The 17,554-nt window shown below is 37.1% G+C and overlaps 1 protein-coding gene across 3 annotated transcripts in view; it reads left to right on the forward strand.

The window, feature by feature from the left end:
• ARFGEF1 (ADP ribosylation factor guanine nucleotide exchange factor 1) overlaps positions 1–17,554 on the forward strand; it is a 151,433-nt gene that overhangs the window by 99,371 nt on the left and 34,508 nt on the right. For all 3 annotated transcript variants that reach the window (XM_036830408.1, XM_036830409.1, XM_036830407.1), the window contains exons 15-22: positions 5,144–5,255; positions 5,603–5,808; positions 6,120–6,204; positions 9,085–9,256; positions 11,201–11,352; positions 15,171–15,299; positions 16,211–16,369; positions 16,619–16,769. In XM_036830408.1, coding sequence (XP_036686303.1) covers positions 5,144–5,255; positions 5,603–5,808; positions 6,120–6,204; positions 9,085–9,256; positions 11,201–11,352; positions 15,171–15,299; positions 16,211–16,369; positions 16,619–16,769 — 1,166 coding nt within the window. The remainder of the gene's footprint in view (positions 1–5,143; positions 5,256–5,602; positions 5,809–6,119; positions 6,205–9,084; positions 9,257–11,200; positions 11,353–15,170; positions 15,300–16,210; positions 16,370–16,618; positions 16,770–17,554) is intronic.

Genomic DNA, 17,554 nt, shown 5'->3' on the forward strand with positions numbered 1-17,554 from the left:
TATCTGATATGAGTATAGCTACTCCAGCTTTCTTTTGATTTCCATTTGCATGGAATATCTTTTTCCATCCCCTCACTTTCAGTCTGTATGTGTCCCTAGGTCTAAAGTGGGTCTCTTGTAGACAGCATATATATGGGTCTTGTTTTTGTATCCATTCAGCCAGTCTATGTCTTTTGGTTGGGGCATTTAATCCATTCACGTTTAAGGTAATTATCGATATGTATGTTCCTATGACCATTTTCTTAATTGTTTTGGGTTTGTTTTTGTAGGTCCTTTTCTTCTCTTGTGTTTCCCACTTAGAGAAGTTCCTTTAGCATTTGTTGTAGAGCTGGTTTGGTGGTACTGAATTCTCTTAGCTTTTGCTTGTCTGTAAAGCTTTTGATTTCTCCATCAAATCTAAATGAGATCCTTGCCTGGTAGAGTAATCTTGGTTGTAGGTTCTTCCCTTTCATCACTTTAAGTATATCATGCCACTCCCTTCTGGCTTGCAGAGTTTCTGCTGAGAAATCAGCTGTTAACCTTATGGGAGTTCCCTTGTATGTTATTTGTCGTTTTTCCCTTGCTGCTTTCAATAATTTTTCTTTGTCTTTAATTTTTGCCACTTTGATTACTATGTGTCTCGGCGTGTTTCTCCTTGGGTTTATTCTGTATGGGACTCTCTGCGCTTCCTGGACTTGGGTGGCTATTTCCTTTCCCATGTTAGGGAAGTTTTCGACTATAATCTCTTCAAATATTTTCTCTGGTCCTTTCTCTCTCTCTTCTCCTTCTGGGACCCCTATAATGCGAATGTTGTTGCGTTTAATGTTGTCCCAGAGGTCTCTTAGGCTGTCTTCATTTCTTTTCATTCTTTTTTCTTTAGTCTGTTCCGCAGCAGTGAATTCCACCATTCTGTCTTCCAGGTCACTTATCCGTTCTTCTGCCTCAGTTATTCTGCTATTGATTCCTTCTAGTGTAGTTTTCATTTCAGTTATTGTATTGGTCATCTCTGTTTGTTTGTTCTTTAATTCTTCTAGGTCTTTGTTAATCATTTCTTGCATCTTCTCAATCTTTGCCTCCATTCTTATTCCGAGGTCCTGGATCATCTTCACTATCATTATTCTGAATTCTTTTTCTGGAAGGTTGCCTATCTCCACTTCATTTAGTTGTTTTTCTGGGGTTTTTTCTTGTTCCTTCATCTGGTACATAGCCCTCTGCCTTTTCATCTTCTCTATCTTTCTGTAACTGTGGTTTTTGGTCCACAGGCTGCAGGATTGTAGTTTTTCTTGCTTCTGTTGTCTGCCCTCTGGTGGTTGAGGCTATCTAAGAGGCTTGATGGGAGGCTCTGGTGGTGGGTAGAGCTGACTGTTGCTGTGGCGGTCAGAGCTCAGTAAAACCTTAATTCACTTGACTGTTGATGGGTGGGGCTGGGTTCCCTCCCTGTTGCTGTGGCGTCAGAGCTCAGTAAAACCTTAATCCACTTGACTGTTGATGGGTGGGGCTGGGTTCCCTCCCTGTTGGTTGTTTTGCCTGAGGCAACCCAACACTGGAGCCTACCCGTGCTCTTTGGTGGGGTTAATGGCAGACTCTGGGAGGGCTCACGCCAAGGAGAACTTCCCAGAACCTCTGCTGCCAGTGTCCTTATCCCCACGGTGAAACAGAGCCACCACTCACCTCTGCAGGGGACCCCCCAACACCAGCAGGTAGGTCAGGTTCAGTCTCCCCCAGGGTCACTGCTCCTTCCCCTGGGTCCCGATGCACACATTACTTTGTGTGTGCCCTCCAAGAGTGGGGTCTCTGTTTCCCCCAGTCCTGTCAAAGTCCTGCAATCAATTCCCACTAGGCTTCAAAGTCTGATTCTCTAGGAATTCCTCCTCCCGTAGCCGGACCCCAAGGTTGGGAAGCCTGACGTGGGGCTCAGAACCTTCACTCCAGTGGGTGGACTTCTGTGGTATAAGTGTTCGCCAGTCTGTGAGCCACCCACCTAGCAGTTATGGGATTTGATTTTACTCTGATTGCGCCCCTCCTACCGTCTCACTGTGGCTTCTCCTCTGTCCTTGGACGTGGGGTATCCTCCTTGGTGAAGTCCAGGGTCTTCCTGTCAATGATTGTCCAGCAGCCAGTTGTGATTCTGGTGCTCTCGCAAGAGGGAGTGAGAGCACGTCCTTCTACTCCGCCATCTTGGTTAATCTCCTTCAAAATATATTTTTTAATAGTACTGTGTGAAGTCCATAATGGAGTGTTGTACAGAGTGCTGCCGAGGTAGGACCGCTCAATTCGAAGTACTTAGGAGTGAGAGGGAGTCCTCCCAGGGCCCCAGGGCAGACGTCCCCCTGCCTCCACTGTTCCTCTGGAGTGCCACTCCAGTTCCTGCAGTGCCACGCGGCTGGCTTTCTGCTTCACACTTTGATGAGAATGCTGTGCTCCCAGGATACCCTTCCGCGACTGTCCCTTTCATGACACCACTCTGTCCTTTTCTCCTACCTCTGACCATGCCATCTCAGTCTTGTTATGGGCTCTTCATCCTGGGCATACATCTCAACATTTCCGGGGTCTGTCCCTCGGCCCTTTTCTTTGTAGTTTCTAGATGATCATGTTCTTTCTCATGACTTCAGCTACTATATGGTAACATCTCACAGTTCCCAAGTGTTATTTTTAACATAAAAACTCCAGTGAACTCCAGACTCATCTGTAATTGCCTGTTGGACATCTCCCCTGGACATTGCATAGCTTCTCACACTCAGCATGTCCACAACCAAATTTATCAGTCTCCATAATCAACTCCCCAGTACAACCCAAAACAAAAGACAAACAGAAAACCCTATTGTTTCTGTATTTCCCATTCAGGCTAGTAACCCCAGCACGCTACTAAGTTTATGAGCCAGAATCCCGGGAATTACCTTAGATTTCCTCATTAGATCTAATTTGTCACTAAATCCAGCTGATCCTACTTCCTGAATATCTCTGCAGTTTATTCTCTTTGTCTCCCAGTTGTTCGCTCAAGTCAAACTGTCACCATTTGGTGCCTTGACTAGTATACTCTTTTAATTGGCTTGCCTTTCGTTGGTCTTATTTATTCTCTAGTCTTTTCTTACACTTAGCTGGAGTAATCTTTCTTGAATGAAAGTCTGCTTCTGTTTCTCCCCTCTCTTCCTCTTAGAGGATAAAGCCACAGCTTCTTGTAATAGCATATAATACCCGTCATGATTTAAATCTGCTGGACTCTAAGCTAGATCATCTGCCGTTTCTTTATTTCACCTCATTTTTCCAACAATGCAGAGCTACTTATTATAATATGATGCTGCTTTATGCCCTCGTGTATTAGTATGACCTCTTCCTCTCTGTCCGGGATGTTTTTTCTGACTGTTTATAGAAGATGTAATCATTCTTAAAAGCTCAGTTCCACAGTCACCTTCCCAGGAAATAGATCATGATCATCTCTGTTAATTAGACATTTCCTCTGCTGTGCTGTCTTCTCACTTTGTGGATGCATTATTGGTTGCATCTTTACTATTATATATTTTTTTAATTTATAAAAAATTTAAAATAATTTTACTGTTATAATTTTTAAATTTTTCTTCCATTAGAGTGAGAGCTTCTAGAGAGCAGAGATTGTGTTTATCTCAGGGAAAAATGCTTGACTTTAATTTATGTACGTGGCAGCGGTTTAATTAGGACTTGACAGGAGAATCATGAGGAGGACAGAGCAGGGAAGGACATTTCAAAGAGAATGGCATGTGCAGCAGCACAGAGGAAAGGGAGAACATTTGAGGACTATTACTATTCAGCGTGGCAGGGGCGGGGGAGACGGGTAGAAGTAGGAGGTGAGATGAGAGCATCGAGTTGGATCCAGATTACAGGGGCCTCATTCTCTGTGTAAAGGAGGTTTTGTCTTGTTCTTGGCATTGGCATACTGTTGAAGGATTTTAAGCAGAGGAACAGCAGCATTAGGTTCTGTTTTGGAAAGATGACTTTGCCAGCAGCCTGAAGGATGGATTGTAATGTGAGCAAAACAAGAGACAGGGAGACCAGTTAAGAACTCTTGCAATACCCAGGTGATGGTGATGAGGTACCAAACTAATTATTGGAACAATAAAAGTAGAAAGTAAATGATTTGGAAAGAAAGAGGTGACATTTGAATTGGATCTTCAAGCATGGAGGAGAATTCCCCAGTGAGTGAAGCAGGGAAAGGGCACATAGAGGAAATAGACGCTGCAAATCCTTTATGTTTAGAGAACGGGAAAGGGATATGTAGAAGTAAATGAGAGAGAAATGAACTATATTTTTTTTATTTAAACTTTTTACTTTATAGTGGAGTATAACCAATTAACAATGTTGTGATAGTTTCAGGTGCACAGCAGAGCGACTCAGACATGCATATACATGTATCCATTCTCCCCCAAACTCCCCTCCCATCCAGGCTGCCACATAACACTGAGCAGAGTTCCCTGTGCTATACAGTAGGTCCTTGTTGGGTATCCTTTTTAAATATAGCAGTGTGTACATGTCAATCCCAAACTCCCTAACTATCCCTTCCCTCCACCCTTCCCCCCCCAGGGTAACCATAAGTTCATTCTCTAAGTCTATGAGTCCGTTTCTGTTTTAAATATGTTCAAGAAATGAGCCATGTTGAGAAAGGTTTTGTGTGTCAGTCCAATCAGTGTGGACTTTATTTTGAAAACACTGGGTATATAAATACTTTTTTTTTTATAAAGGAAATGATGCCATCAGGTTGTGGTTAAAACAGTCACCAGAATTCAAGTTCTGTATTTTAAAAGCAGGAAACTTAGAATTAATCAATGGATATAAGGAGAATGAGCCAAGATTACTTGAGCACTAAGGAGAATATATATATTAAAAGTATGAGAGATTTAGTATCCATATCCTTACTCAAAGTTCATCTACTACATGGCATTATCTCACATAATCTGTGAAATGATCCATATCAGTGATAAAGGTCACCTTCCATTTGAGATCCTTTTCAAAGAAAACTTTGCATAGTATATTATTTTTTGTACATTTTGTACAATAATAATGCATTGATTATTTTAAGTAAACTTCTGTTTTCTAAGTGCTACAAAGTTAATTCACTGTAGTTTTAGATCTTTTCAGAGAATACAAATGGTTTTCTATTTCTAATGTTCCTTTTAACTTTAACATCATCTAGATTTACTAAGAAACCAAAGAGAGGAATACAGTACCTCCAAGAACAAGGGATGCTTGGCACTACACCTGAAGATATTGCCCAATTCTTACATCAGGAGGAAAGATTAGACTCTGTAAGAACACCATGTTATTTCATTCTAACTTTTTCTATAAAATTCTTTTTTAAGTTAATAATAATACATATTATTGCCCCTTTAAGATGCCCTCCTAAGTATGTAAAAATAAGCTAGCTATTCTTAATTTTGCTTTTTTATTCTCTATACTCAAAAGAATATCTTGATTTTTTTTTTTTTTAAATACATTTAGTATGTTTAACTTTTAACTTCACGTTTGAAATAGTTAATTAACCCTGTGGTTAAAACCTGTGGATCTTATGGACTTTTTCTGCTTTTTAAAAAATTGGCTGTGTAGGAAATGTAACAGTCTATTAGGATATCAATTTCTATCTTTTGTTCTTTAGACTCAAGTGGGTGAATTCCTGGGAGATAATGATAAATTTAACAAAGAAGTCATGTATGCATATGTGGACCAACATGACTTTTCAGGAAAGGATTTTGTTTCAGCCCTTCGTATGTTTCTGGAAGGATTCCGTCTTCCAGGGGAAGCTCAGAAAATTGATCGATTGATGGAAAAGTTTGCTGCGAGATACCTAGAATGCAACCAAGGGTAAGCAGGATTCATATTCAAGTACTTATTGGTTGCTGACTATATCCAAGACCCGCTTCTGGGGAGCATCGGGTGATTCATAATCCCCTGCCCCAGGGAACTTATATATTATAAGTTATTATATATTATAAGTTATTATTATATTATATACGATCTGGAAGTGATGAGACAGTTCCATAAAAAATTATAGTGTGAGATAGAACATAAATCCTGAAAGAGAAAACTAAAAGTGATATGGGGTTTGAGGTGAGTTATTTAAATGCTAACTGTAAACAGTAAAAGTTCATAACACGAAACATTTATTTTTGCAGACAAACCCTTTTTGCTAGTGCAGATACTGCGTATGTTCTGGCTTATTCAATTATCATGCTCACCACAGATCTTCACAGCCCACAGGTATGTCTTCTTCCAAGCCAGTTTTACAATAAATAGTACAAATTAAATAAATTGTTTTGAATTCAGTAAGTAATAGTTGAAATTTTAATCTTAATTTAGTTAAACCAGTCACCAAATTGGGGTATTTAATTTGGTGTAGTGTACATTTTACAAATGCAGTTTCTGGTAGTAATTCTAATTAGACTTTTAGATATCCGTAAAATCTGTATTTGTCTTTCTCATGATTGACAGCTGTATAAAACTTCAGGTAAATTTTAATCTAAGAATGTGCTTATAGCTCTTCTGCCTGTGTTTATTACAACATGGAAAAACATCATATAAACCATCTTTTGTTTGTTTGTTTGTTTTAACATTTCAAACTTAAATAACAGAGCATTTAGTATAGTGGGTCCTTCGTGTGCTTATCACCCAGCTTCCACAGTTCCCACCTTATGGCCAGTCTTGTTCTATCCCTTTTCTCCCCCAGGTCATTTTGGAGCAAATCTCATGTATCATATCATTTCATCTGTATTTATTTCAGTATATATATCTGAAAGAGAAATGCTGTATTTAAACATAACCACAGTACCATTACACCTAAAAATTAACCATAATTTTAAAATACCAGACATCCAGGAAGTGTTTAAATTTCATTTGCTTCATTAAATTGTAATTCCTTTACTTTAAATATTAAGGAACTGTCACTTGATTTCTGATATTCAATAACAAAAACATTATTTTTAAAGTTTTAGATATTTTATGCTTAGTTTCCAAAAACTTGAGGAAAATTATCTTTATGAATAAACCCATTTGCAAGAATTTCTTAGTACTTCTTACGGATAGGCTTCTAATGATATGTATTACTCTTATGATGAGAAATACACTATATACTTATTACTAATCTGAGATGTACTGGAAAAACTATAAGGTTTAAAACAGCTTATGAGTTCAAAAATTATAAAGTTTTAAGCAGCTTGTGAGTTCCTGTGAAGTTAAGTGGACTGTTAGAAAATTGAACCCATAATTAGGACCTTATATGATTTATGATGCAGGGCTATATGAACTATAACAAATGATGTCATTTTTAAAGAACACGGGTAACTTTAAAGGGATTCCTTAAAACTAATTCTCCTCATTCCTAGTTGTTTTCAGAGTTAAAATATAGGTTAATTTAACAAGTCATTTGTGTTCCTTTTTCACCTAGAATATTTATAGTTAACTACCATTTATATATAGTGTGAGACAATTTTTTTTAATTTTTGAAATACATTTAGAGCATGTTTAGTTTTTTTGTTTATTAATCTTCATCAGTAGTAACAATTGGCTTTAAGTGATTTAAGCACTAAAACTTAATTAGGCACAGCTTAATTTAAGCACATGAGAGTAAAAGTCAAGAGTAAAATGTTCCATAAAAGATACGCAGGAGAAGAAAAGTAGGATTATGTTTTACACTACTTCCAGAATCCCACTGTGGCAGAAGTCTTCTGTTTGAGCAGTGTATTTTTATTTTGTGTATCTGCAATTAATGTAGTCTCTTCTCCAACGTGCTTGGAGCTCCTACCCCTACCTCCCAGCCCAGATCCACAAATATACTTTGCTGCTACTTCAGATTTTCTTCCAGGGCTTGTCTTTGTCTCTCATTGGCATGATGCTAAGACATTATACCATGTTCAAAATTTCCAGTGATGTTAATCTTCTTTTAGCCTCTTATTGGCAGCACTTGTGTGGTCTTTTATGTTGGTATCCCTGGGTCATTGCTTTTTTAGTATTCATTAGAACTTCAGGTGAAATGGCTTTCTTTTAATGTTTTTTAAGTGCCATGACTCAAGATAAGTTTTCAAAGTTTTAGTCTGTTAGAGCTTTTTTCCCTTGAGTAATAATAAATTACATTTGGAAACTTTTATGGTAATATTTTTACTTTTTTGTAGGAAAAGTGCTCCTCTCACCCTTTCTGACATACTGGAAAGATCTGTTTGCAGTGTAGTCAGAACTAAATAAATGTTTGTATCCCAGTTATATCCTCTGGACATTCTGGTTTCTCTATAGTTATTTTTGCGAACTTCTGATGACTTACTTGATTGTTATTCTATGTACCTTCTTGTAAATTTACAGGACCCTTATCTTTAGAGGTGCCTTAAATTCTTCATGGAAAGTGGTAGGAATATATTTAATTAAGTAAATGTATCTTCAGAGACATCATATGACTTATAGGTTTTATCCATCTGGGTTTTCAGGGATATAAAAGCATAAACACTTTGTCTGTGCTAGTTCCCAAGTTTGGCGACAGGGCTACCATATTACGTACTACAGATTTGTACTCCAAAGACTTATCAGGGTGTGCAGTAAGATGTTCCTGCTCAGCATACTCTTAAACAAGACAAAATGTTCCAAGGATACTTTGCCCAGATCACCTAATATTCAGTTGCCATGATGAGTCAGTGAGATTGCTATCTGATTTTAAATAAATTTCAGCTCTTGTTATTCTTGCATCCACTGTTACATAAAATCCGTTTTTAAATCATTAGCAAACACATTTATGTTCTTCTGAACTAAGATTTGAATCTTTTTGATAACATAAGTGTCTAATAATTGTCATGGTCCTTTTTTAAAGACTCTGACTAGAGCTCTTAAACCTTGGGCAAAAACAAAGAATTTCATTATTCAGTCTCCCTGTTTTCTTATTACAAATTACTCACGTGCTCCTCAGAGCAAAGTGAATTAGTGTATTGCCAGGATGGGTCTTTCCTACATTATCCTTATTTTCTGTGACTTCCTTTTTTCATTTTAATGTCTGCTTTGTTGAGTATTTTCCACTTTCTACTCCTCAAAGTATTTATAAATTCTCTTATATGAGTATTTTTCTGTGAATTTTTAGGAATTATAATGGTTTTTCATTTCTAGGTTAAAAATAAAATGACAAAGGAACAGTACATTAAGATGAATAGAGGTATCAATGACAGTAAAGATCTTCCTGAAGAGTATCTATCAGCCATCTATAATGAAATAGCTGGAAAAAAGATATCAATGAAAGAGACAAAAGAACTAACAATCCCTACAAAATCAAGTAAACAAAGTAAGTGTCCAAATCAACTGAATCCTGATTGTTTCGGAGGAAAAATATGGGTTCTTGAAAAGTGTTTTACTTAGAGTAGATCAAGTATTATTCTACTGAAAAGTATTATAATACACAGTTTGCTGATCTGATTGTGTTTTTTCCTGTATCCTGAAGAAAGATAGCACTGACCGATGATAAATGGAAAGTGCTACATAATATGCATGGATTAGTGTGCATTTAATACACACTTGTCCATTTAGCAGTTAATCTCAGCACATATTTGGAGATCAGAGAGATTGGTTAGGCAACCCCAGTAGTCAGACTTCAGCTCTCATTCTTTCTTACTGCCTCCTTGTCATCTGCAAGCAACTTATTTCCATTGGTTCACCTATCATTACACATAAACAGAAGCTGGAAGTAGGGGTGATTCAAGGAGATGGGGAAGGTTAGGGTCATGGGGGAGCTCGTGGGGGTTGGAACTCACTCCTTCAGATGCACCACAAGTTACAGCGCTGTGGCATTCCCGGGTCTGACCAGCATCAGGAGCCAGCGGGGGGCCTGGTTCCATTCTCAACGCTCTGTGCGTACAGATGGCGGAGATTAAATCAGAGCCGAAATCCGACTGCAGGAATGAGGCGAGGGTAGTGGCTCAGTAATGTAATATGGAAAGAGAACTCCTGCCTTTCTGAGCAACTTCCGCTCCGAAGTGGAATCTCAAGCTTCATCTAAAAGAACAGATTGCAGTACCAAAGTTCTATCAACAGGAGAGAATCAAAAAGGCCTGTGTGATATGTGTATTTCTAGAAGTTGATGAAGAGTTATCAGATGAGAGTCAGAGGCTATGGAGATAATGTTAGAAGGAATGGTGGAGTATAAATGGCCTTATATTTAGGGAATATAGGGAATGATTCTAAGGAATTTTAGTAAGTTCTCCCTCATTTTATAGAAGAGGAAACAAGTACAGAGAGGTTAGGAAACTTAGAATCATAGAATCTATGAGCTGAGTGCAATGTAAAAACTTTCATTAATTCTCCAGACCTAAAACCCAAAGAGTGGCAAAGCCAGATCTTGAACTCGGCATCCTTGGTTCTTACTGCAGTCCAGCACCAATCAGCAGTTTACTTGGTAGTTTACTTGCTTCTACTTAAGAAATTAAGTATATTGATCAAGACTTCATTTTCACACCTAAGTAGGTGCCAATTATCTGATTTCACTTTCTTCCCCACACCCGTATAGTAACATCTTCATATCCCTCGTTCTCTGGCCTCTTCTCTATATGGTGGTAGGAAATCACTGAGCAGTGGGGTATGGGAAGGAGGTGGTGGTGTGCTGAAATTCTAAAATCATCCCAAGTGTTAGGGCCACTGTTTTCTTGTCAGCTCAGGAGATCATTCAAGCCTGTGTCATGTGAGGATACCGTTGCCTTTTACCTCTCTTCTCTTCTAGCCCATGTTTGGGCTGTCTCCCTAGTACTTTCATTGTGACAGATTTGTACCTCCTCTCTTCCCTTTTCATAGATTTTCCATGTATCCCTGCCTCCTAGTTCAGGATATTTTTTTCTTTCATTTTTGAAATTCATATAACATAAAATTAACCATTTTGAAGTGAACAATTAGTAGTATTTAGTACATTCACAGTGTTGTGTAACTGCCACCTCTATATAGTTCCAAAACATTTCATCACCCCAAAATAAAACCACATATCCATTAAGCAGTTTTTCCATGTTCCCTACCTTTCCTCAGCCCCTGGCTGTCACCAGTCTGCTTTCTGCTTCTCTGGATTTACCTACTCTGGATATTTCATCTAAATGGAATCATACATTATGTGACCTTTTGTGTCTGGCTTCTTAGGACTATTTTGAATTAGTATTAACTGGTAGCGCTTATTATTCTATACTAAAACATCAAAATAGCATTCTTAAAGGCTTTGTCTTTTAAATGCTGATAGTGTTTGTTGTTTCAGATGTAGCCAGCGAAAAACAAAGACGACTTCTGTATAACTTAGAGATGGAGCAGATGGCCAAGACAGCTAAAGCGCTCATGGAGGCCGTGAGCCACGTGCAGGCACCTTTCACGAGTGCGACGCATTTGGAGCACGTGAGACCTATGTTTAAGGTAAGAGTTACTAATAACTTTTGCTTGCAGTATATGTATTTATATATACTGCTGTTCAGCATATTCTTTTTTTTTTTAATTATTTATTTATTTATTTTATTTTTTGGCTGCGTTGGGCCCTCATTGCTGTGCGCAGGTTTTCTCTAGTTGCAGCGAGGGGGGGCTACTCTTTGTTGTGGTGTACAGGCTTCTCATTGCAGTGGCTTCTCTTGTTGCGGAGCATGGGCTTTAGGCGCACGGGCTTCAGTAGGTGCAGCACGTGGGCTCAGTAGTTGTGGCTCACGGGTTCTAGAGCACAGGCTCAGTAGTTGTGGCGCATGGGCTTAGTTGCTCTGTGGCTTGTGGGATATTCCCGGATCAGGGCTCAAACCCGTGTCCCCTGCATTGGCAGGTGGATTCTTAACCACTGCGCCACCAGGGAAGTCCTATTCAGCATATTCTTAAGTTAAGGAAATACAGTGATATAGCCCATTAGTATACACCCAGAAGTGAAAGTCATATTATATAGGAGATCGCAAATATAAAATTTTTCTTGAAGAGAATGAGGAAAGGTATGCATGATTAGCAATTAATAGGCGTGTGATCTTAAGAACAGAAAGATTTTTGGAGAATTAAGCCTTGGCCTGGCTTCCTCTGAGTTCTATTTAGAGCTTTGGAGTTACCTGAAATCTCAAAGTGACCTTGAGCCTCCTACTCTCTTTCAGTGCTCTGGCCCAGGAACTAAGCTGAGGGTTCTGAGTATTCCTGGGGCCCAGAAAGTAGAGTCAGGACCAAAAGGGAGCTTTCTTATGTTTATAGATCTAGTAAGAATGATTCTTACTGCTTCTTTAAAATTTGATTTCCCATTCATTCTTCATTTTCCTATTCTTTTTTTTTCTATCCTTTCTTCAAATTCCGGAAGGAGTAAGCAGTGCATCATAAGAATTGTAGGGAAGTGGAGGGGAGTCTAGTCAAGTTTGAGAAGGAAAAATGGGTTAAGTACATTTCTGTTTGTGACACAGTGTGGTTACATGGTCTGTGGAGGTTGAAGATTATAATTCGAGTTCTCATTCATAACTACATACGTGTATGGGTAGTAAAAGATGACTACAAGATTTCAGCTCTAAAATTTTACAGTTCTACCCCTACTTCAAGGTCTATGTGATAGCGATCTTCCTAAAAGTTGATGGAGAGTTACAGGATGCGAGTGGGGGTGCTAGGGAGGTAACGTTAGAAGGAACAGTGGAGTAGAACCGGCCTTCCTTTGGCGTAATGCAGAAAATGCTGTCAAAATGTGACATATACTTTCTCTTTATTATGAAATAAATTGCAAAGCAGATTTTTGTTTTGTTTTGTTTTGAATAATCTTATACCTTTATTTTGTTTTTCTTTTCAAATGTTTTTGGTAGACGGGAGGTGGAGGATGAAAAAACAAAAAGAATAAGGATCCAGCCATAATTGTACCACTCAGAAAAAATTTCTGTTAATATGTTTACATACTATTTATCTTAAACAGTTGTGATCCTACTATGTATAGAATTTTGTATCTTGCTGTTTCTCACATAAGTATTTCCCCATATCATTAAAAATTCTTCATAAATAGCTTTTATGATCTATTCTCTGGATTAGTTATCCTTTATTTAAACTAATCCTCTAAGCTAGAATTAAGAACCTTTCCTCTGACTGCCATTTCTACTGTCATTACCATCTCCAGTTACCTTCATTTCTCACTCTTGTCGCTGTAACATCCTCCTGACTGGTGTCCTTATGTCTACTTTTGTGCTTCTCTTACCCACTTACAGAGGCCAGAATGTTTAAAATACAAAATGAACTGTCACCTTCTTCCTTAAAGCCATTCACTGACTTTGCAACTATGAGGAAACCTAACACATCCCAAGGGTCTGTAGACCATGTGTGGTCTAGCTCCACCTGCCTTCAACCGCATCACTAGGGTTCTTGTCTCTTACTGTGCTGCAGTCACACTGGTATTCTTTCCATTTCTAGACTGTCCTAAATTATTTTCTCTTCAGAGCATTCATACAAGCTGTGTCCTTTGTCTAGGATGCTTTTTCCTTCTTTGCCTGAGTAGTTTCTACTTTAAATGTTACTTTCTCAGAGAGTTCTGCCCTGGCCCCTCTAAACTAAATTAGGTCCCTTTTCATAACATGCTATACTCTTCCTTCATTGTATTTATAACAATATGTATTTATACATTTATTTATTTTAAAACTGAATGTCTATCTCTTTACTAGACTTTAAGCTCCATGAGGCAAGGGACTACATCTGTTCTGTTGACTTTTCCCAATGTCTAGCACAATTCCTGGCTTGTAGTTAGTGCTTAGTAAATACGCATTGGCTGAGTAAAGGGAATAAATGAGAGATTCCTAGAATGTGGTATAATATTAAGGGATGAACACCTTATTAAGAACCTTTTTACATATTGCCAGATTGTATTCTGTAGAGATTTATACATTTGAGGGGACGGTTTCACTGTCCTCTGGATGTTATTTAGGTATAATTTGATAAGACAAGTCATTGTCTTTAATTTGCAGTGGGGTTGAACCTTTTGTCACAGGCTTAAGAACCTTATACTTCTCCTTGTATAAAATATTACACAGGTTTCCAAATAGATGTGCTGTTTCTTCACTTATAATAGGATGTGTAATTTATTACTTTAATGTGGTGCTTTGTATTTTAAAAGTACTGCACTTCCTGTGCTTCCCACAGCGTCTCTCTATAGTGGCAGGCCAGGTATCAAAGGGGAGGACATGAGGTTCAGAATAAAAGAGGTTAAATAAACAACAAGGCTAGGACTGGAAGTTAGGTACTGTGGCTTATGTTCCTCTGTTTAGGAATTACACTTGTGCTTCTAAACTTTCTGACGTTATAAGCAAAGCTTTGGGTGATTCTGTTTTTCTTAATAGTACTAAAATTTTTTTACATCTTTAAAAAATTCCAGTTATCATTTCTGTGCCACACTGGTATAAACATTTTTCATCTGTATGGCTATACGGATATATAGTTTTGCTTCATTTTGACCTATTAAAAGCAGCGAATACTCTTGTATCAGACATTTCAAAGTTATACACACACATACACACACCAATATATACACATATGTTTTGATATGAGGATTTTCAGTAGTCAAAGGTAGCTCTCTTTTTTTGTTTATTTTACATTACAGTTTCACAAGGTATTCAGTTCTGTTAAAATTTAGTGTTTGTTGGCTTTCATAGTCTGTGATCAAGATGTATTTTATTGAACTGTATTTTAAAATATTGTCCAACTAGGAACCAGAGATATCACTCATGTTTCAAAGTAAAATATTTGACTACCAAAAAAAAAAATAAGACTAAATGTTGTCCACAGAGCAGGCTTAAAGAAAAGAGAGTAATGTAACTGTTACAAGTGGAAAATGGTTAAAAGGATTTTCTTGGAAATAAAATTAGTCCATGAAATATTGCAAGAGAAACAGCTTACAGAGGGAGAGGAGTTCTGAAGTCAGGGGTAAAATTAATATAATTTATGAGTATTGACTATTCCCATTTTTCATTAATGTGAATAATTTATAGATGCTGTGCTTAAAATATGCCTAATGTCCTCTCCCAAATTTACAATTTTGCTCTCCCACTTATTTAAGCCCAAGAGGCATTGTATAGTTTCTCCTTTGTCTAAGAAAGCTTTCCAAGTAACTTTCCAAGCTTTCCAAGAAACTCATTGCTTTTTTTTCAGAACTTCCTCAAATTGCCTGAAATCTGAGAAATGTTAATGTAGTATTATCATAAAGTTTAATTATCACTTGATGTTTGTGATGTATTTCAAATTTTTAATTTTTCTAGTTGGCTTGGACCCCTTTTCTGGCTGCATTCAGTGTGGGTCTACAAGACTGTGATGATACTGAAGTAGCCTCTCTTTGCCTGGAAGGTATAAGATGTGCAATCAGAATTGCATGCATTTTCAGCATTCAGGTAACAAAGAATTTTGCCTTTGTAGCCAGTCTGGAAAACATAAATTACTTTTGTCATTACTACAGTTTAAATTATTTCTTGTGTTGAAATTATTAAAAATGAATTTCAAGTTTATAATGGAATTTAAATGAGTCTTAATGTTTACATTTCCAAGAAGCTGTGACGGAACAGGGTAGGTCTTTATTGATGTGTCTAAAATTCGTTATAATAACTTTGGTTTGCAGTTTTTTTCTCTGTAGAATATTAGCTATGTACAAAGTTTCCAAGAGTTTGAATTCCTATATTGCAATTTGAATATCTTATCTGTGTTGCATGCTTTTATTTATTGAATCATATGTTTTTCACATTTTATATATTTATATATATATTACTTTATAACTTTACCTATCCTAAGAACAAGTTATCTTTAAGAGACCCATGTATCTAGAACATAATTTTTATGAAGACAGTCCCTTCTAGTAATTTATATGCTTTGTCTGATAATAAATTTTAACCAGTGCTTGCCTGCTTTCTTTTTAAAAACCCATTTCACATTTAATTATGAATGTTATAGCTTAAAAAGCACAGTCTAGCTGTAGAGAAAAAAAGCAAATTTATAAATCAGGTTTCTGCTAGTTCACACAGTCATTTGAACCATAAATGTTCAATGAATGTTTTTTTTACTATATATATGAATTATTGTCACTAAAATCTTTCTTGATTTGACACCTCCATTGCCTTTCAGTTTTAGAAATTCATCCTTTTCTGCTTCGTTCATCTTAAAATTAAAAAAACTACAGTTTGAGGTATTATATGTAATTCATGACTTAGTTAAAAACTTACTAAACAAGTAAACAGTTTGTCAGTAGGGATCTAGGGATTACCCTGTTGTGTTTACAACCATGTAAGTTTGCTTTTTCTCTTTTTCATAGCTGGAAAGAGATGCATATGTCCAGGCGCTAGCAAGATTTACCTTACTTACAGTGAGTTCTGGGATTACCGAAATGAAACAGAAGAACATTGACACAATTAAAACACTTATCACAGTGGCTCATACAGATGGAAATTATCTAGGAAATTCATGGCATGAGGTATAAGCACTTCCTTTATTTTCAGCTTTGCAATATGGTTTATAAAATGAGCTCATGCTAAACAGTATATCACTGACATGCTTAAGTGTTTGGGGAGAAAATTAATTTAGTACATTCAGGGTAAGTGCATTTAGCTTTTTATAATGATTTATAATGTAGCCTATGTTTAAATCGTGACTGCGTACATTTAAATATTTTTGCGAACATTTGTAACATGGAATTTAAATTTTTTTCCTTTTTGTAATTAAGATTCTGAAGTGCATCAGTCAGTTGGAGCTTGCACAACTTATAGGAACTGGAGTGAAACCTCGGTACATTTCTGGAACAGTGCGAGGCAGAGAAGGATCTCTTACTGGAACAAAAGATCAGGCTCCTGATGAATTTGTGGGTCTAGGGCTAGGTGAGAATTTTTTGAATTATTTTTATGAAGTATCAAAATTTATTTTTAACTTGCTCAATATACGTAACTTTATTGTAGCAATAAAACAGAATTAGAGGGATAGGATAAAATGCCCTTTGACTAACCTTATGTGAGGGGAAAGCAAGGTGACATTGTAAGTCTTTTTTGCCCAGTCTAGTTTCCAATATTAAGTGACCGTTAGTCATAATCTCACAGTTGGGGGTGGGAGAAAGGTGCAGTTTAAAATTACCAGCTTTTACCTAAAAAAGAATGAAATATTGCCATTTGCAGCATCATGAATGGACTGAGAATATTATATTTAGTGAAGTAAGTCAGAGAAAGACATATTATATGGTGTCACATGTGGAATCTAAAAGATACTACAAATGAATCTGTATGCAAAACAGAAACAGACTCACAGACATAGAAAACAAATTTATGTTTACCAAAGGGAATAGGGAGGGGGGAAGGGATAAATTAGGAATATGGGATTAACAGATACAAACTACTGTACATAAAATAGATAAGCAACAGGGATTTACTGCATAGTGCAAGGAACTATATTTAATATTTGTAATAACCTGTAATGGAAACTAATCTGAAAATATATATATATTAAAAAATTACCAGCTTTTAAGACTAAGCAGATAACATATATGGGTGAAGGCTTAAGATGATAAATAGTTGGGGCAACTGGAGAAAGCATTCATATTCATATTTTTTAGAGGCACTGTGCAGACACAACCAAACTCTTACGCCAGTGTGGAAACTTTCCCGTGGTTCCC

The sequence above is a fragment of the Balaenoptera musculus genome, chromosome 17, assembly GCF_009873245.2.
Source record: "Balaenoptera musculus isolate JJ_BM4_2016_0621 chromosome 17, mBalMus1.pri.v3, whole genome shotgun sequence".
In the NCBI taxonomy this organism is placed as follows: Eukaryota; Metazoa; Chordata; class Mammalia; order Artiodactyla; family Balaenopteridae; genus Balaenoptera; species Balaenoptera musculus.